This window comes from Meleagris gallopavo, chromosome 14 (assembly GCF_905368555.1).
Source record: "Meleagris gallopavo chromosome 14, MGAL_WU_HG_1.1, whole genome shotgun sequence".
NCBI classification, from domain to species: Eukaryota; Metazoa; Chordata; class Aves; order Galliformes; family Phasianidae; genus Meleagris; species Meleagris gallopavo.
This window is the reverse complement of record NC_139417.1, coordinates 17,119,601-17,140,475: the sequence shown is the minus strand read 5'-3', so window position 1 is coordinate 17,140,475 and position 20,875 is coordinate 17,119,601. Positions and strand designations below refer to the sequence as shown.

The following is a 20,875-nucleotide window of genomic DNA, read 5'->3' as shown; positions in this document are numbered from 1 at the left end:
AAATATTTGGAAAGCGAAAGCATGATTCTTAATTCTTTATCAAATACACTTCTCTTGTATTAGAAATAACACTAGCTCAAAAGTTTTCTTCCTTTTTTAAAAAAACATTTTCCCAGCCTTAGATTCAAACCGTCTTTGTTTTCACTGACAGTGCATTTCTATTCATTGCCCACCACATTTTTAATTTTTCAAATATTTCTTGCACTGCTTCTTATGTCATTTTTTTTTTTTTTTTTTAAGTTTTTTCTTCTTCTCATTTCTGCCATTTGTTTTCCCTCTCCAAACATTTCAATATACTAATGATGTGCTGGTATCCTCTCTCAAACCAATTATTTCTGTCCAGATTAGGCAGAGAATTTTATCATGTGGCAATTACCATCAATAGCTCTACTTTCTTCTTCACAGAAAGAGCAAAGTATTAGAAGTGGAAGCATTACAAGAGAAAGCAGAGGCTTTAGGCAAATACAAATCAGAAAAGAATCCTGGTGGGTTTCATGAAACAGGCAAAGAAAGCAAACTATAAAGACATTTAAATAGTCAAGCCGAAACAAATAATCATTTTCTGTCACTGAACACTCGGTTCCCCTGGGATGGCTATTAGAAAGTTTATATTAATTTATCCACCAGCCCAACCTCTCGAGGCCAAGTATAGCTCAGAAAGCAGAAGTAAACAATAAATGTTTTCCAGTCTAATTTATCTGGGAAAACAGATGTGTGATTTACCCCACTGTTTTTGTATTAAGTAAAGATTAGAAACATGTAAGATGAATGGTGTGGTCTGAATCCCTGCATTCAGATTTTGTTGTTCAGATTTCTGGGCTCAAAAATTGGAATGAAATAAAATCAGTTCAGAGGGCACAAAGTTTTCTTTCAGGCATCCACTGATTTACGAACAACACTATTTCCAAAGTTTTTTTTTTACATGAAGTATAATGAAAGTGAAGCAAAAGCCCTTACTTGGAACGATGAGTTCAATTTCTTTTGACATGGCAGTTCCCAGCACATTGGATGCATAGCAACGATATTTCCCCTGAAAATTGGTGATGATTCCATGGTTCTGAATCACAAATGTCCCAGAGTTGTTACGTGTGGTTATTCTGGGATCAGATAACAGATCAAATGGTTTTCCATCCTTCGTCCAGTTGAAACTGAAAAATAAAACAATGATTACAAAGCAATGGCCGCAGTATAGAGAGTACAAAAACAGTGGAAATTATGGTTCCAACACTGCAGTATCAAAACAAAAGAAAAAAGAAACTATATAAAAGGAGGTGATGGTAAAATGAATTCTGTGCTGCTATAATTTGTGCTAGCTATTGAGCTTGTCTGCTACTGCACAGTTCACTTTTAGACAACTGACTGTGACACAGAATAAGAACAGAGAGCTTAACAAAAGGACAATAAATGAGAGATGCCAGCTGTGAAAGCAAGAGCCACACACTGGAAGGAATTACAGGTCTCCAAAAAAAGCTCTGTTTGCAGGACAGTTGGGACTTTTGGCAGGCTCTACATACATATATGAGCTCTACAAGAGGTACCACCATAGAACCCAGGAGAACATGAGCAGACTGCTCAGAAATGAAACCTCTCCCAACGAGAAAAAGGCACGTTGCTGTCTATTCACAGAGAGCAAAGGATTTCAAACAGCAGAAGCTGAATGGTTTAAATGGGAACAAAGCTTAACCTTGCATTGCAATTCTGAGCAGGTTCCCAGACACCTGCTATTCCTTTCCTCCTCAAAAAAGGAATAATGTTTGGCAAAGGCTAAAAGCAAACTCAATTTCTGCTTGCTTCTCCAGGTGAAAGCAGTACTTACGTGGGCTGTGGATTTCCACTGGCTTCACATTTAATTGTAAAGTTCTCATCAAAAGGGTAGGCAACCTGGGTTTCAGATTGCTCCTTGATTGTTGGAAGCTGTGCAACTGAACACAAAGAGACAGCAGATTAAATCCTCTTTCAAGCATAGCTGTGCACAGCTCAGGGCCTTTCTTTCAACAAGACAATGTCAGGATTACCTCACTGCTGCAAACTGTGAGGCTTGCCTTAAATGAGGGATGATTATCATCACCCTCCTGACATCGACAACACTTGGCTCTCCAAATCTGTATGTGTCTATAGACTCACAGGCACAGATATACACAAAGTCACAAACTTCTGTCTTAATTCTGGATAAAATTACAAGGAAAACCATTGACTGCAAAGATGAGAATGCACCCTGCAGGACAAAAATGCCACGAGCAGTCACACAATGACACAGTGATTTTTCACTATCTTTTTTTTTTTTTTTCTAAGGGAATTAAAAGTGTTGCAAACATCAGTGTAACAAAGCCACAGAAGGAAAGACGCGCCCTGCCATGTACTGGGGATAATGGGATCATCACATCCTTACAGGCAGTCAGAAAGAAAATTAACATCGTCTTTGGTTTCTCTAGGAAGTCCAGGAAGCTCAGAGCTGAAGCAAACTGTGGAATGATACCATACCGTATGGTTTCAAAGCTGAGCAATTTCAGGCCCACCAGCTTCACTGATCAGACACAATTCCTTTTTATTAAAACATAAAGACCTTCGTTAAAGCACATTAAGGGCTGGATGACTCCCCTGTGTAGGTACTTAAAGCCAGTGGTTGCCCAGACAGTTTGGCCTGGACTTTGCAGTTCCAGCTCCGCTTTTGCTTTACTTCAGCACAGGGAGTCACTTCCATCTCCTTCACTGATAAAGAAGTTCAGGTAGCTTTATGAAAACATGCTAAAACCCTGCTTAATTGCCTTAATCCTCTGCAACCAGGGCTGCTCACAGCAGGTACCCACACTGCCAATGTCCTGCTCCGAAGCTGCTGCACTCAAAAGCCTGCTGAGACCCTACAGTTCTTTTTCCATCTGTCTAATTCATTCAAAACCCAATATGGTTGAATTTTGTTTTGCTTCATCCCCAGAAAGCAAACTGTAGCGTGCAATCCACCTGGCCACCCAGGCAGTGGAGTCCACTGGCCACCACTGGGTTGTCCCACGTGGGCCTCATCTCATATTTTTCACACATTGATTGCACACCAACCATGCAGAATAGGCAGCTTGAACATCCCAGCCAGACGGACAGAGCTGGTGCTCCCCAGGGTGGGGTGCAAGCATAGGAAATTCTTCTCTGGGGATTCATGTGCATCCCGAGACATACACCCGCTCCTTCTGCAGGCGAGACGGCAGGTTGGAGACAAGTAAATACAGTTTCATATACATCAAAGAAGCTTCAGGGTGACTCAGAGCCAAAATAATGGATTTTTGTTAAGGACAGATCTGACCCCTCAGAGCTAAGCAGTGCGTTGGATCTTGAACATCAGGTAGATGTTATTGGACAAGTTTACTGCTGCATCCAAGCAAGTCTAAACAAAGTGCTTCACGTTTTTATCACTTCTAAATTTCCCAAAGGCCATGTTCTGGCAGAATTAAATTCAAAATGGAACAACTGAAAGTAGGATTTAATACTTTTTCTTCAGGGAAAGGGAAAAAAAAGGGGAAAAAAAAATAAAAGCAAGCATGCCAAAACAAAACAGCAAAGCGTTCAGTAAATAGCTACAACTCACCTGATAACGGTATTTCAATAGCTGCTGCCAAACTCAGTACAAAGAAAAACAGGCATATGGTGATCCTCCTTGTGCTTAATAGCATCTCCATCACTCTTCTGTAAACAAGGAGTCCAAACAGAACGAGATATACCTTATGCTTCCTCTCAGCATCAAATCAAATCAGATGTAAGATGGGAAACTGGGAGCCTAGCAAGGAGAAGGAACAGCCATATTAGTGTATATTAACTTGGCTCTAATGAGGCTACTAAATTAAAGCAGTGCTTCAGGATTTGCAGCTAAATTGCATGAAAGTACTGTTTCCACTCCTCTCTCCATCTCCTGGCTAGAGGAAGGTCCTATATTAAACCTTTAAAGAAAAATACATGCAAAAAGTAAAAATCAATTACAGCACAAAAGCATAATTATTTTTTGCTTTGCAATTAAAGCAGGAGTAGCTTAAAATATGATATATTTGTAATTATTCCAGTTCATAAGTTTTTCTAATGAGAACTGTGTAAGTTGGAAAGTAATGTAACAGAGCTAATGAGAGAAATTTAGTAATTTAGTACATTAATGACCTTACTCATAAATCTCATACATCTTTTTATCTTTTATTTATGTCTTAAAAAAACATAAAAAGGACATTTAGTCCAATTTAGTTCATTAATAAGGAGCAGAGCACGAAACATTGCCTTTTACTCCATTATCCCAGAACTACTGCACGTAGGTTTTACACATTCCATTACACATCCTCAGCACTGCATTACAAGGTAAAAACGTCAGGCACCAGCCAAAAGGAGGAAAAATCTGTGCTAATGAGAGCTTAAGTGCCACTCACAGGGGAGTAAAGGAGAAGGCTCCACAAGTGTGGGTGTATAAAAGATTTCAGTCACCAGCACCACTTGCAAATATCAGCGAAATATTAACAAGTGTAAGGTATGTTTCGTGCTGCTTATCTGCTAACACAGCACTTACAGCACATCTACCTCAAGAAATTCAGGCTTCAGCTGTCAGGATCGTTTTGCAGGAGCAATGTCCACTACTGGGAACCTTTACCCACTCAACTCATGAAACCTTCCTGGAAATCAACGTCCTCGAGACTAAAATCCCTGATTTAAGATTGAAATTGGCCAGCGAGGGGACAAGAGACAGACATGATAATCCCATAAGCCTCATTTGTGTAGAAATGAGGCTAAAAAGCAGATGTCATACAGATATCTTAGGCACTGAACTCTCCCTGGTGGAAGATGCTGGCTGACCTGCTCAGTGCCATGCTCAGCAGAGAGGGACAGCACAGAGGGACATGGGGATGGGGACCCTCTGACTGCAGATCAGCAACCAGCAGCAGCACACTGGTTTGAGGCAGAGATAATCAGCTCAGCTGCATTCCTTCTGGCCTCAATCTGCAAGCAAGAGGCCTTTCCACAGCTCAGGCTACTAAAATCCTTATTCCATGTCCCAGGTGCTGCATGGTGGGTGCACAGCTTCCGCCCATACCTACCAATGGATCCACAGCCACATGGATGCTCTGGCAGCACACTTCCCCAGCCACTCAGTTGCACTTCAGGTTCAAACATCCCCCAGGCTCTCCCATCCATCCCAGCCTCGAGCGCTGCCACGTACCCAAACTTCAGGCAGTGCAACGCTTCACTTCTACAACCATTCAACTCCAAACCAAAATTTCTCATCTCATGCCAGATCCCAGCAAATGAACAATTTAGCTGCTGAAATAATTTGGAGCAATAATTGAGGTGGCTGCACAAGAACTTGGCAGCAAAGGGCAGGTTTCGGTCTCAAGCAGTGCCAAAGCACAGCGCTCTCCTGAGGCCCAGTGTGTGCCAGATAAAACCTGCAGAATCTTGACCCTGGTAAAAACAACAGCTCAGCAGGGAGCTGGAGCAGCCCCACAGCTTACTCTGGATACCTGTTTTTTTTTCCCCAGGAATCCCGAATTCTCCTCTGTTCTCCTTAGGAGTTGTCCAAAGCATCCCTTGCACCTGGGCGGCAAAGACAACAGCAGAAAACCTTTCCTTGGCACAATGATCAGGACTGCCACAATGAATGGTACACTTAGGATCCCTCTTCTCCTTTTTCTTTTTCCCCCTCCACTCCTGTTCCTCTCTTCTCTCAGCCTCAGGCTTAAGCCGACTAATTTGAATTCACCACAAATACTTATCTGCAGTTCCCTACCTGCAATTCATTATTTACTGAGCTGTTTGGTTAATAGTAAATACTGATTGCTCTAAGGACAGACCATTTGTTTGTTTAATGAGCTGCCTATTATTTACAGTGAGCAAATCTTTCAAAATATCAGCATTTCTAAGGAGTGATGCAGTTCCAGATTATTTCTATGTATACCACCGCTTCCAAAACATGCTATACAAACATTGGACAGCTAAAGAGGGAAAAAAATTAAATTGTCATTTTTTTTCCTCATAAACCTCGTGAACAGTTTTCCCTACATGTAATTACTGCATTAAAATTGCTCATCAACAGTAGCAGAATGACAGCCAAAAATCCCAGAGTAGAGATCTACTGCTTCCAAGAGAAATTACATAGTACTATTAAATATGGAATCAATCTCAGCTATTTGGTTCTCTCAAGCTATGCAAGATTTGGCTCCTGTATAAATTCTGTATGGCACAAATATTAATGAAAGTACTGAATTCCCACAGCTTAATATTGCTGCGTTTCTGAGCTGACCTTTTCATTAGCTAGAATCAGATTTAATTTCTCAGTGACACATATATTTCAAGATTGTTAAATAAAAGCTGTTGGTAATTAGAAGTCTCAGCCTTCAGGGTGGCCCCAGTGACACAACAGCAAAACAAAACAAAATGGAAAATTAAAAAAAAAAAAAAAAAAATCTTTCCTGGTATGAGAAATGAAAGTTTTTATTTAATTAGATCATATGTTGCAAGATAAGTGACTGTACAGCACAGAAGTTTAATTAAGCAGTCTCACTTTTGGATCCAATCACAGAAGAAAAAAATCCCAGCCCTGGACAAAGCCAGGGAAGCACAGTGCACTGCTCCATGCTCAGCTTCCTCGGCACCGCTGCTCCAGAGCAGTTAGAGCACAGCTCAGTGCCAGCACCTCCTCTACCTCCTGATTTCCTTTATGACCTCCCACCAGTTTGGAAATGCCACCTTCCATCACCCGCAGCACCACTTCAATCCCAGCGGCTGGAAGAGAAAAACTCTGCATTTTCCACGCCCTGGGCAGGAACACCTCACTGCTTCACTAATTAGCTAAGAAAGGTTGATATTTATGCCAGCAAGGCCTTAAAAGGAATGCTACAGCTGCAGTATTTAGGCAGCTGTTGTCACTTTTTTCCTCCTGAAAACAAGATAAAATAGCACCAAAAATAATGACAAAGAACCACCACTTGTGGTCATTTACGTTTGGAAAAAGATGAGAAGGAACATTCACAGAGACCCATCATTTCACTCTGAGTGCTGATGTCATGCATAGCTTTTCCCCCTAAAAAGCATACACAGCAGTGAGTAGATAACCTTCATTTGAACTCCATCCCTACTGCCTATTTTTGGAACTTGCTGCTTTCTCCGGAAAGCAGTCCATATGCAAATGCTGGAGATGATTAAAGTAATCATCCAAATCAGAAAGGTGCCCTTCCTTCTGCAGGGAAACATTTCCCAAGTGGGGATGAGGCTGCAGCACGCAGTCATGACGGGGCCTCGCTCCCAGGAGGCTTAGTGAGGTGAGCCTATGCACCATGCACCTTGCCAAGGATTTTGTCAACATTTTTGGACTGCACTGGTCAAAGTTTCCAGTGCACTTAGGCAAGTTTTCAGCATTATTTCAGAAAATTCATGTTTTGAACGTGATTTTAACAATTGTGCCTTAACAGTTTTGTGATCTATCGGTTTTTAGGACTCTCAATCTCACAAAACACAAAGCTATCACTAGAAATGCGATAGATTGCATATAAAGGATAAAGAAATACGCGTGCAAGGCTGTGAAATGTACTCCTGCAGTGCAAGCAGCAGTAAGACTGCTGATCCAATAACCAGTGTAAGTAGCATAACTAATTTCCCTGGGATGAGGCTTTAAGAAACAAATAAGAGTTCAGGGAGCCCAAACCTTGCCTGGTTTGCAGGAGGAGAAGGCCAGCAGACGTGATGTCACCACCAGGCAGGCAGACATCACCCCAAGGCAAGGCCTGCTACCCCCAGCTGTGACCCACACTTCATCCTTGGGCAGATTACGTGGAAACTCATTTTATGCAATTTCTGTTTGCAAGCTCCACAGGTTGGGAAGGGCAACACGTGCATCACCTGCCCTGCTGCCAGCCCGTGGGGAAACACAGCAGCACCAGCAATCCAGTTCTGGACACGTTGCCTAACTGCTTCCAGCTGCTTCCAGCAAAATCCTAAAATGCAATCCTGAGACCTCAGTACATCACACCCCATGTTGTTCTTAAGCAATTTACAAGCTCTGGGGGTAGTTAATGTTGTCTCTTAGCCATCACTCTGTCTATGTAAGGATCCACCTGGCAGGTCTGATTTAATTTGTTCTGTGCATCCCACTGCTGGAGCACCATACCACTGCATCACAGGGTACCAGCACCATCTTTCTTAAGGCCTTGCACATGTTATATACACACAGAGTGCTTGGGAATCACAGAAACAGTACTTCTATAATCAGTGCACATGATCTTCTCATTGGTAGATGCTTGCCAGCATGAAGCCTTCATTCTTCGAGGCATCTAAGAACGTGAACTCTAGCTGCCACTGGGGCTGTCTGCCAAAATCACTGCCTCATGCTCACATCTTCCCACCCTCTAACATCAGCAGCCAGGACATGCAACACAGACTTTTATGGACCACCATAAAAACATTCCTCTCGTGGGCTGCAGAACGGCCCTCGTTATTTTAGGCACTTAGAACCAAGAAAATACAGAAAATTAACAGTTATGAGCTGAGGGACCCAGAGGAGCAGAGCTGAACAGGGACCTGCAAGGGGCACAAACTCAGCTTGTGGGGACACCATGGCAGTCCTTCTTTGAGTGGGAACCAATCTGAACCTTCACGCTCCATTTCTTCCAGCCTGCTCCTTGTTCTACTGTGGCAGCAATCTTTTTTTCTTTCTTTCTTTTTTTTTTTTTCCAGGGGAATATCTGGATTTATGATGGCATACTTGAGCTGTACAAACCCCATCCTACAACATAAATTGCTCTCCTAAGTGCTTTGCAAACTTCTGAGAGATATACAATGATTTAATTAGGAAGGCTTTATGTTATCTAAAGTTAACGTAGAAATAAAAATACCCTGCTGCAATTCAGATTATATTTCTCCATTGTACTATACAGCATAATTTACATAACACATGTATCAAGCACCATAAAATAAGGTGCTGGCTTTATACACGCACAGCTTTACAGATGCAACCACAATCCAACCCCATGCACATGCTGCATCACTTTTCCTAAGAGCAAGGCCACGCATTCATTCAGTTCTTGTTAACCATTGGAATCAGAGACTTCCCCAGCCCTAGCAGGAGATACAGTACAGGAGAGACAAGCACAACAGCCAGCTAAAAATTCGACTACTCTCAGAGGCTTTTGCCTTTTTTTTTTTTTTTTCTTTCCATTTGACATACTGCACCCTCTAGATGAGTTGCCTATATTTCTGGCTGAAACTAGTTTTACATTAATTGAAATTTTCATCAGCAATTAGCATTTCAGCTCATAGGTCAAGCATGAAGCACAAAATAAAGTACGGTAGCGGTGGGGCTGAATGACTGGAAAGGACAGAGTGTCAACCATGCACCAAGGGAATGAAAGCTGGTTGCAGTTTGTTTTCAGATCAGACTGCCAACGACAGCCTCCTTTAGTGGAGGTGATGCAAATCCTCCTGATTGCAAAAGGAACTTGCACAGCAAAGGCACTTTCTTCTTTTCTATGCTCATTCTCACTGTTTCAAAGCAGAAAACAATAGGAAAATCATGAGCTTTCTCATGATTCACCTTACAGTGAAGCAATACCTCCTGGAGGAGCCTCACCCTGATGCCCAGCTCCCACCATGCTGGCCACAGCTCAGCAGGCTTCCACAGCACAGGGCTGGGTTTGCTTCAGAGTTCCCTGTGCTCAAAGCATGGTGACAACATGAACGGGAAAAAGGGTTTAACTGCAAGCAAACTACCTCTACAAACAGCAGTAAACAGCTATTGCTCCTAAAGGCAAACTAAGTGGAAGCTGAAACAAGTCTCTTTTCACATTCTGTATTCCTGTATCCTCCTCCATCTTGCTGGAAATTAAAGTACAACATCAATAAGCATCCATTTGGATGAATTTTGCTTGAATTCAGTTAGGTTGCATAAAATTGGAAAGAGAATCTTAATGTTCAACATCAGCATTGCAAAATTGTGGCCTTCATTACCCATTCTGCCCATAACACAATATTCCTCAGAACAAGTGTGACTTCTGCTCACCAGCCTGTCTGCAGACGTTGTGTACTAATCAATTACATGCGCACTGGGAAAAAGCACTTCCCACACTGTGGACGTGAAAACTGTGCCATACACTTTGCACAGAACTTCTATAGCACCACATGTTGTCCTTTTTCTTTACAAGAAGTCACAAATTCCATCGGTCACGTTGTTTTTCCATCTCATTTGTATGGCACACATGGACAGATCCACCTCATTACTCTGCCGTCCTCGCCCATAACTCACATCCCGTTATGTGCCATAGAAATGCTGATCAGAAAACAGCTCAGAAAGCTGCAGAGAAGAGTCGCTTATTAAAAAGCCAAACACTACACAAGGCCTTTCATGCACTTCACTTTCCAATGCCTCTGACCTGTCTCCTGCCTCCTTTGTGCTCCTCTGCAGCTCCCTCTGAGCCTATACACGTCCCTGGAGCACAGGAAACCCCCGAGCTGAGCTGCTGCTCTTATTTGGTCAGCAAATGCAGGAAAGGAACAAATCTTCCAGCTATTGCATTCTGCTTTATTCCACTCTGCAGAACAGTCAGTGGGGGCCTTTCTCATTAGATCCAGCAGGAGCTGCAGATGACACACTGCTGCAGTAGTACTTCCATAACCCATGGATACCCCACACTGCAAACAGGCACTAATGGCTGGTAAAGGCATTGCAATGGGAAACTGAAAACTGCTTTTGCAATTACAGCCCATGCCCTTTGAGCTTTTCCCTCCTCTCTCCTCCTTCTCCTTTTATTTAGCTGCAGTTATTTAAAGCCCAGATCTCTGTTTAAGCAGCTGCCACAACCAGGCAGCCCAAGCAGCTCTCCTAATTAAATATTTGCTGCTGTGCAAGTTTTCTCTCCCCTTCCTGCTGTCCTCCTGGACAACGTTTGCTCCTGCAGAGATAACAGGTCGGCTGAGCACCCTCAGTCCCATGCCTGAAGCATCCCAAATGATGCAACGTCTCCATGAAAATTAATTTTATGATAAGCACCTTGTCACTTGCTATCAAAGAGAACCATCAATAATGAGGAAAAGAAATAAAACTTGCTTGGATTTAATAATCATTATTAAATTATGTCATTTACATAATTAGACTTCAGTAATAACTACAGACTACGGCATCTCTCTTCTATGACATGGAAAATTGGCAGAGTGCTTCACAAAGCGATAAAATGATTTTTTTTTTTTCTTCTATTCCCTCTCTCATCTATAACTGCAAACATTAAGTTGACCAGGTAAGTAATGCCAGACCACAACAGCTACCGAGGTCTGCATACAGGATGGGAATGGAGATGGGTATCACAACGTCAAGAGAAGAATTTTTGAGAAATCTGAATTTCTCAGACATTTGGAGATCCTCCTTAGCCAGCAGAGGAGGATCATGGGCACAGCCAGTTGCAGCAGCACCATGGGATGCTGCGTGCCTTCAGCCAGGAGCAGTGCCAACGGATTTCCCCTCCCACCTGCACTCCCAGCAGAGCATCTCGAGAACAGTGCACAGGGCTGAACACACAGCACCAGGGCTGAATGTGCCTGGGGGGGGTCACAGAGCAGAGCTGTCCTGACTCATCCCTGCGTGGTCCTTGCATGACACAGACTTGAAACAGCAGAGTCAACTTGGTGCGAACCCCCCATTCTTCCACCTGATGCTACTTGACGTCTGAAATAGAACAGGAAAAGGAATAATCATTAAATGCTTGTTGAGCGTGGATGCTCGCAGCCCTCCTGCATGCAGACATGAGAGCAGGTTGGAGCTGAACGGGTGCAGCGCTGTGGAACTGTACAGATCAACACGACCTGGATAATGAAAAGGAGATGGAGGGAGAGAGAGATTTGGGGAAGCAGGAAGCAGCAAGAAGAGTACATGAGGAAATTGGAGCAGACACCAACAAGCATGGTACAGCCATGTGGGGCCATGAAGCAGCTGCTGTCAGATGTAGATGAGAGAGGGAACAGCTCCTAGGAGAGCACTGATGCTGTCAGAGCAGCAAGGATGCAGATGAGCTCAGGTTGGTGCCGGGCAGAGACAGACAGGGCAGGGGAACTCACGCTGATGAAGCAGAATGCACTGGGGAGGGAATAAAAGCAGCACCAGGTCCCTGAGCACCAAGTGGGGAATGGGAGATGCTGCGGTGGTGACAGCAGCTGCAGTGATGAGAGAGCAGCATGGAAAGCACAGTGCCCATGGTGGGGAGAGAGGGGGGATCGAAACTGCTTGATCTCTCCCAGTGCAAATTTATTGAAGAAATACAAATAGCAGCAAGAAACTTCACCTATATTTATTTATACGTATAAAATACACACACACAAGAACCACTGCAAAATACAACATGGTGCAAGTGGTTCATTTGCATCAGTGCACGTGCACAGGAGGACTCTGATCTGCACCACACTCTGTGCTCTGAGGTCAGCAGAGATACTCCTGGCTGACATCACCTCCACAGGCATAAACCAACAAACAAACAAGCCTGACCTTCTGTCTCTATAGGAAACAAATTGAATTCTGCTTGTGTGCACCAGATCTCTTTCCCAGCCTTTCTAGTTAGTGAAAGAGATCGGTAAAGCAAAGCAGGGCTGGGGTTAGAACCAGACAAGAAAACCATGATGGGGTGGGGTGTGGTATTACAGTAATATATATATATATATATATATATATATATATATATATATTATATATATATATATATATATATATATATATATATATATATATATGTTTAAAAATGTTTCCAAATATCTGCACTTCAGTGTTTCCTGAGAGAAACAGAAAAAGGCAATGCCTGAAATGCCTCTCTTCTCCAGTAAAGCACAGTCCACCGGCAGCAGGCAAATAAATGCAAACAAACAAAGAATTCTAAGGGACAGATTCTTATCTCCAACTGTTGCGCTGGAAGCCCCAAAGTGGAGACAAATGAGTTTCCTCCTTCACAGCTAATGCCTTCTGCAGTTGCTAACCTTAAATTACACTTAAAGCAGTCTTGCGGGGCACAGGGACTACTGCTTTCACATTCAAAGAATCAGCGTTTTCCCTAAACACTTGAAGCTTGTGTAATCCGGGACAAGTTTGGGCACTCCAGATGTTTGGGAGCGGCTCTCTCCAGTTTCTCCATCATCTCTGGGGCTGCAGCCAGGAGGATCCACCCAGACACTACCTGTTATCTCCAGCTCCGCTTCTCAGGGCAACAGAAAGCACACAGAAAACAACCAGAATGGCCCAGAGCCTGGCTGCTGTGTTTCTAGATGCATAGACAGGACCAGTGCTACAAGATATCCCTGTGCAAAGCAGGCTGGGTTTAACCCAAGCCCTTAATGTGCCAGCTCAGCATTCCAAAAAAGCTGCAGGAGAAGCAAACACGTGAAGCACTCAGCTCCAGTGCTTGCACAATGGTTTCATCCTCACTCCAGAGCTGCCCGTTGCGGCTTGCTGCTCTCATCAGCTCTTCCACAGTAATAGCCAGGAGTAGATCTTTGAATTTCATCACCAGGACAGCACACCACCTTTGCTCCAAGGCTTTGCAGAACTCAGGGCTGACCTCAAACCCATGACTCCAATGCCATCCCCAAATGCCCTTGCAGTCCTCCACCAGTGATGGAGCTCCCTACAGTACCCACGTCCCTCCATCCTCCTTGTGTAAACTACTCCCAAACCACATAATAGCTTAAAATATCTGCCAGCCATGCTCCCTTCCTGCTGTCCCCCCCATCAATGCTGGGAGCACCACAACAGCAATAAGCTCTGGGAAATTACCCCCCAGCTAGGGAATCAACAGCTTCCGCAGTGGATATCATCAGTGTGACATGGGATGGATGTAATTGTAATTCTAAAGCATAGCATTTTACTTTTTTTTTTAAATGCATTTAGTCTCATCTGTACTTCTTGAACTAACATTTTGCTTCCTAATAGTTGCATTTTTATAGCCAAGACAGAACTTCATGAGGTACAAACTTCTGCAGTATAAAGTCAAGCTCTGCGGTAAAGTCAAGCAAACACTTGTAGCAATTACATGCCCAGGAGATTTCATAACATCACAGAATTAACAAGCTGTCAGTTAATGATATATCACTCCACCTGCAATGGCTCCATCTCCAGAGAGGAACCCCGCTCCACCTGCAATGACAATGACACAGCACAGTGGGGCAGTTATCACACACCAATATGAGATTCCACCTTATCTCAAAACATTTCTTTCTGAAGTATTCAAGTGCAATTTGCTTCCATTTTCTCTCCAAGGAGGCAGTTTGCAGAGCCTCTGGATTGGGAAAATGAGGTTCTGCTGAACAGAAACAATCTCAGTGAGTAACAGGAGGCAGTTTTCCCACCTCTTGTAACTGGCACTTGAAATCACCGCCACTTTTCTTTCACTACAGAGCAACTGTTTCAAAGGACCAGCCCCATGCAAAGGTGATGGATGGAGTCCTAACTCAAAATGGGTGTGACAAAGGTGAGAAGAGCTGCTCCAGCTGCAGATGTGTCACCGAAGCCATGGCTCTGCAGAGCTCGTTATGCACGCTGATCATTATTGTGATTAAGCACAATCCAAGAGCTACCGCCTCTACTATTGAAAACTTAATGATTGAGAAAAGCTCAAAAGACCTCAAGGAAAAACACAGTTTCTTAATTATTATTTTTAAAGATTACTTCCTAGGCTTCTCAGCAACGCCAGAGGTTACCAAAGCGATTACAAGCAAGGGGGTACAAGGGGGTATTTGAGCTCTGCAATGAACTGCCCAAGCAGCTGCTGCCTTCAGCTCAGAGGTGAGCACCCTTTCCTGTTTGCTAACGGGATTTCCTGCAAAATCTGCCTTGTTGGTCTGGCACTGAGAAACATAAGCAGCATACAGAGGTGGGCAGCCTGGAGCAGCACCCAGCTCCTTCTTTATTTCATTCTGCTGACAAATCTGAAGCTGACTCGAATCCTATTGGGTGCATGGGCAACACACTGGAACTGCATCTCTGCACAGAGCTGACCTTATCATTTGTGTTTTGGTTTCTTTCAGCAAATGACTAATTTATACACGCAGACCTTAATGCCACAACTGTCTGGCAAAAGATGTAAAAACAGAGTCTATTAATATGTATTAAAAGTCACACTGCAGCTGGCAGAAGACATTACTGTACACAGCATAAAAAATATGACTATTATATTTAAAATTTTCAACTAATCATGCATCGCTGATTTTCTCAGAGTTTATAATTTAAACCTTTAACTGTTTCCCAGCAACATCATCAAGTCAAGACTTCTGATGGATGGGGAGCCAAGAAAACTCATTACAGTAACAAAATATATAAAGAAATAGGAACCCTGCTCTGAAGAAAAAAATAAATAAATAAAAATAAAAATAGAATTGATTTTTTGAAAAAAAAAAAAAAAAGTGAGAAATAGCATGCACCTCCTTCCCCCACTGCTTCATATTCTATTGGTCATAATGCTGGCATGGTACACAGCACAAATCCATGCAGAAGGGCGCTGATGCCCAGCAGACAGACGGCCACAAAGGCGACGCACTGCAGAACACACAGAGTGGAGGTGACTTCTGTGCCCATGGTGGGGCTGATATCCTGGGAAATCAGACATCAGCTCCAACCCACCAACACAGCTTTGCCTTCTGCAGAAGGTAGGAAACAGCCCCCAGTTCCTGTTTCACTCATGGTTTTAAGCCCTTTACTCAGCTCAGCTTATTTATAATCACACGACTCGAGAGCCCAAACCCTGAGAGCCCCTGAAGCCCAGCGCAGGAGCAGAGGTCCCAATTCTCTCCAGAAACAGCTCTCTCCAGGGGAGGAAGCCCTTCAGGCGCTGGATGAGGTTGAGATCAGGATTTCAAGGGATTCGGATGCTCTATTCACATTAATATCATACCCAATCTCAAGCAGTAATTTGAAAATCCCAGAGAGGGTTTTTGGTTTTATCTTCTTGGTTTGTGTACTCTCCCCACGCAGTGAAGAAGCAGATCCACTTATTAAAGCATTTATTAAACTTGCCAAGCTGTCTTCCTCCTCCTCCCCCCCTCCCGCACCTCTGAGCTACCTCGTGTGAATGTTAATCAGCACCATTACATGGCACATCCTCTATGAAACGCTCACTGTGACTCCCACACTGCCCCCAAAAACGAAATTAATAACCACTCAGGACAGAAAGTTAAGAACAGCAATCTAAAACTGTAAGATATTTTATAAACATATATTTTTCCAGAGATTCCTATCCTTTTTCCCCCCTGTTCATGTCACTCATTTCCAAACTCCTCATATAGTTGCCTTCAAAACAATCCTAAGGGAGCAGACAGAATTCTTCCCCTGTTGTGTAGATGCTGAGGCACAGGGGAGATATTTTTTATGATCAAACACAGCACAAAGATTTCAGATAAGTGGACTATCTGAAGCCATCTGAAGTGTGTAGGTAGATATGAATATATATAGCTACACATGCACAAACATGAAGAAGAGGACAAGGTTACAGCAGCAAACCCTTTCAGCTCACTTGTCATCACCAGTAAGATTTGATTTCAAAAGCAGTGAGGCACGAGCATCCCAGTGCACGTCTGCTCATCTCCACCCCCCTGCAATCAGCTGCATTTCTGAGACCAGGTGACACCACTCAACACAAGGACAGCTGGAGTGGTTGAGTCGGAAGAGCTCTCACGAACATCTCTCCTGATACACAGGTCATGGCATGCTGAGCTGGGAGCACTGCTCTTACTGAAATCACACCATTTCCTTCAGCATCCTTCTCCAAAGGAAACCTTCCTAGAAAAATCAATATACTGCTGCTGAGTTTCGACCTTCTCTTCTCTCCCAGACCTCCCTATGATTAGCAGAGCCTTCTGCAACACCAGCACAGAGCTTTTAAACTGCTCATTCCTCTCCTTTCTGTCACACTGACTGTGATTAATCTGCCACCTCTTTCAATTATCTCAACAAGACCTTCTAGGAGGACTTGCTTCCTAGTCTGTAGATGCTTCTGAATTTAACATAGAAGATTAAGTAAATGATACAAGTAATTAAGAGATTCCATTAATCTAATTATCATTTAAATCTAATTGTTCATATTCTTCATTCAAATCTTGATTTATTTTTTTTATTCCATGTTACTCAATTAACATTTTTACCACATAAACCCATTAAGAACCCAAGATAGGAAAAACTTGGAAGCTTTTCTAGGAACTCTCCTCTCTGGTGTTCCCACGTGTGCCTCTCTGTAATTTTAGAACAAACCAGCCTGAAGAGCAGTCACTGACATCGCTGCACCAGGAGCAACCTGCTGCAATGCCAGCTCACTGCTCCCCTCCAGGGCTCCCTTTCAGCCCCAGTGCCTGGCTGACACTGAGTCACACCTTGCACAAAGGCAGTCCCAACTCCAGATGATGGAGCTCTGGAGGTCAAAGTATTTACACAGTACTGTTGTGGGTTTTGCAAACAGCACGCATTTGGAACGTGAGTGACAGCAAATAATGCACTAGTTACAGAAAAACTCAGACAGTGTCAAACAAGTGCCAGGAAGCAGAAGAACTTGAATGCAAGCAAAAGCCTGGAAGTCTCTGGATCCTCTCATGAGTCTCATCCTGTTTTCAAGACAGAAGTATTTTCAATGCCTCAATCTTGGAGGTTAGAACTACCTGGAAAATTAACGCACTTGTAAGAGATCAGACCACTAAATAAGATGCTTCCTTCTCGTTTATCCATTATTCCAAGGTTACTTTGAGTAGTGCCCTCGGTGACGATGCACCAACTATACTTCCAAAGTGGTTCACGTGTTACTGCATTCAGCCAACCCAACGTGCCATTTTCTACTCAGACCACTTCAGAACACTCGGGTTAGTTCAGTCAAAGCCTTTCAGATCTTTCCTGTATCTGCATAGTGTCTCTCTCTTTGGCAATAACCATTCTCACCTGCAATGCTCAGGTGACTGGGACAGCTCACTTGCATCTCATCCATCCTGACACCTCTCACAGCCCCCCTGAATGGGGCACTAACAGGAATTAAGCCGCTCCAAAAATAAAAATAAATACATCCCAAAGGGACTGATTTAATGGCAGATAAAAAAGATTTCTCCCTGCATGTTTGTAAAAATGCAGGTAACACACAGGGAATGCTTTCCACATCTTTTGAGTCACAAAACACAAGCCAGTGTTGGAGTGGGTTAAGGACATCCATTACATCAGGAGGTAGACTCAGACTTATCACTAGTGTGCCTCCAGATAGAGAGGTGATACTGTGATTAATTTCAATCCATCAGAATAATGCTTAATTATTAACAACATTCATCCCCCAGCTCACTTGAATTATTAATACTTGATTATCTATTAATTGATTGTATTATTTTTTCATCAAGTGCTGGAGTTTCTCTCTAGAACTATTTCTGCTCCAGCTCTTTCACCACCCTGAAATCACCATAGCCCTACTAAGGGCAGTGAACTCATCAAGTAGTGAGAAATTAGCAATTGTATCTCATCTGCGTCAGAAACTGGGCTTGTGAGGAAGTCCATCTGTATGAAAAGAAAATACCTTTCATTCCAAGGCTATTATCAGTAGTGACAGCTTAATTTTCATACTCTGTGCCTTCAGCATACCACTCATACAGAGAAACTTTAGGCCAGCAGAGAAAAGCAATCAGCTTCTAAAGGCCAACGTCTGCTGTGTTGCAGCTCACAGTACAATTTGCTCCTCTTGGCAGCGAAATATTTAAATGTACAGAAAGCAAAAGGTGCAGTTTGTTCAAGGGAGATCAATACAGAATTCTCTTTAACCTGGATATGAGAAACTTCATAGTTGAATATACCCAGATGCAATATAGCATAAAACCATAAGATTGTAGTGTGCATATCATAGCATCAGGGAAACCAACTGCATTAAGGTTATTAAAATGAAACTTGTCTTCTGATAATTGCATTCAGCAGTGACAGGAGATGGACCAAGGAGGGCAATGAGGACTCCCATGGCATTAAGGGAAGTAGTGGGATAGCATTCTCACACAGCTTACAATACAAAATATACGTTATTAATCAAATCTGAAAGAGAGAATTTAGGATGGAAAGTTGCAAGAAAATTGGCTTTCAAGGATGAAGGACTGAGAGATTCATCCAGATGCACAGTGACACAATGCACAACCAGAAACCACGAGGGAATGAAACAGACCAGAAGCAACACTTGGATGACCTTTGTGCTCAAGCTGAAGTGGGACACGAAGAGAGTGATGAGCAATGAGGAGATTATTATTTTTTACTTACAGCATATTAAAAGCTTACTGACATGCAACTCATAGAAATAATGAATATTTAAATTTAGCTCATATTAAAAAAACTTAATGTAAAACATCCCTAATGAAACGAGAAAGTAGGGTAGTGATTCCTAATGATATATGTGGCACACAAGCAAGATTGCTGGACGTAATGCATAATGCTGAACCAGATGCACACATGAACCAGTGCTCCTCCTGCACCCAAAGAAATGCTTACAAATGTGGAGCGTGACCTGAGAAAATCATGGGGTGGGTTACAAGTCTCAAGTATGTCCTTGTCAATGGTCCTTTGCTTTCCTGGAACATTTGCTGCTTTTAATTAAGGAGATGGATCAGAGGGAATTTGGTCCCAAACTTCGAGAGACTTCTCATAGGGACCTTAAGAGCCTACTACAACTTCTTGTGCCCATCTTCTCTACTCATTCTTTCAGAGGCAACAGTGGAAAAAAAAGGCAAGCAATTCTTTTCTCCTGCTTACCCACAAAGTCTTTCTAATAGGCAAAGATCACATTTGTAGTGCTGATATTTCTCCATGACCAACTGAGCCCCAAGTAAAACCTGGAAACTGACTCCTCACCCTTGCAGGTCTGCACTGAGTTCACCCTACAGAGGCAACAGTCCAGGGCCACGTGCATAGGGAAGCCTAGAGATAAATCCAAGTTTCTGATACTGAGAATTTTAGAAAGTTGGGCTCAGCCAATAGTTCTCCTGTGGAGCAATTCCCTGCCATACTTCAGTCATTTATTACATGGCAGGACATGCACGCTGATCTATTTTGCATATACTATTAATCACCAAGAGCATTTAGTACCAAGGCCCTCTTGAGAGCCTGTTATGGAGGATTATGGACTACATTGGCCAAAGATGTCCCTAGAGAACACGACTGCTTTGGTGCAGGAGAGAGAAACAACTGCTGCTGGGGCCAAAGATAAAGGAGTCAGGGATGGACAGTGGACGAGTTAAAGCTTTCTACACTGGATTTTCTAATGACTGCATCAGTGACTAATCCCTAATAAGCTAAATTATTTGCAATAATGTACTTCTGACTCATTTGCTATAGCCAGATGTATAGGATATTCTGAAGCATTTCTTATAAATCTGGTTCAATTTCATCTTTTTTTTGCTTTTTTTGCTTAGAAATAGCTTGCATTATATCAGTAGCCTAACTAAAACATCATGCTTATTATTTGAGCTCAGTATTATAATAATCAATTCCAAAAAAAAGCTTCCACGGGACCCCAGTATGTGCCATGTATTCCTGGTTTGCAATAGGTTTGTTTCCATTATTATATATACACCTTTATGGTAAATTAGGGAAGAAAAATAAAGACATTTTCTCTACAAATGGGGTGTTTATTTCTTCTTCATCTTCTCATGCTTTTTTCATTTCCACTTCATGCCTCTGAGGCACAAAATTCAGAGCAATTCTCAAACACAAAGTTTTTGTATTTAATCAAAATTAAGCTCTATTACCAATCTGATAACAAATCTCTGGAATGTAAGTATTCACACTTACTAAATGCAGCATGATTGTAAATACATAGCTAAAAATTGTAATGTGATAGCGTTAACTTATGCTTCAGAACAGATTTTTCTACTATTCAATACATAGAACACACCTGATACCCTTATA

At 42.7% G+C, this 20,875-nt stretch overlaps 1 protein-coding gene across 11 annotated transcripts in view; it reads right to left on the bottom strand.

Moving 5' to 3' along the window:
- CHL1 (cell adhesion molecule L1 like) overlaps positions 1 to 20,875 on the bottom strand; it is a 108,683-nt gene that overhangs the window by 45,363 nt on the left and 42,445 nt on the right. For all 11 annotated transcript variants that reach the window (XM_085235706.1, XM_085235705.1, XM_085235708.1 and 8 more), the window contains 3 exons: positions 3,575 to 3,763; positions 1,817 to 1,922; positions 958 to 1,148 (listed from right to left, as the gene is read on the bottom strand). In XM_085235706.1, the coding sequence (XP_085091832.1) occupies positions 958 to 1,148; positions 1,817 to 1,922; positions 3,575 to 3,665 (388 nt within the window). In that variant the 5' untranslated portion in view covers positions 3,666 to 3,763. The remainder of the gene's footprint in view (positions 1 to 957; positions 1,149 to 1,816; positions 1,923 to 3,574; positions 3,764 to 20,875) is intronic.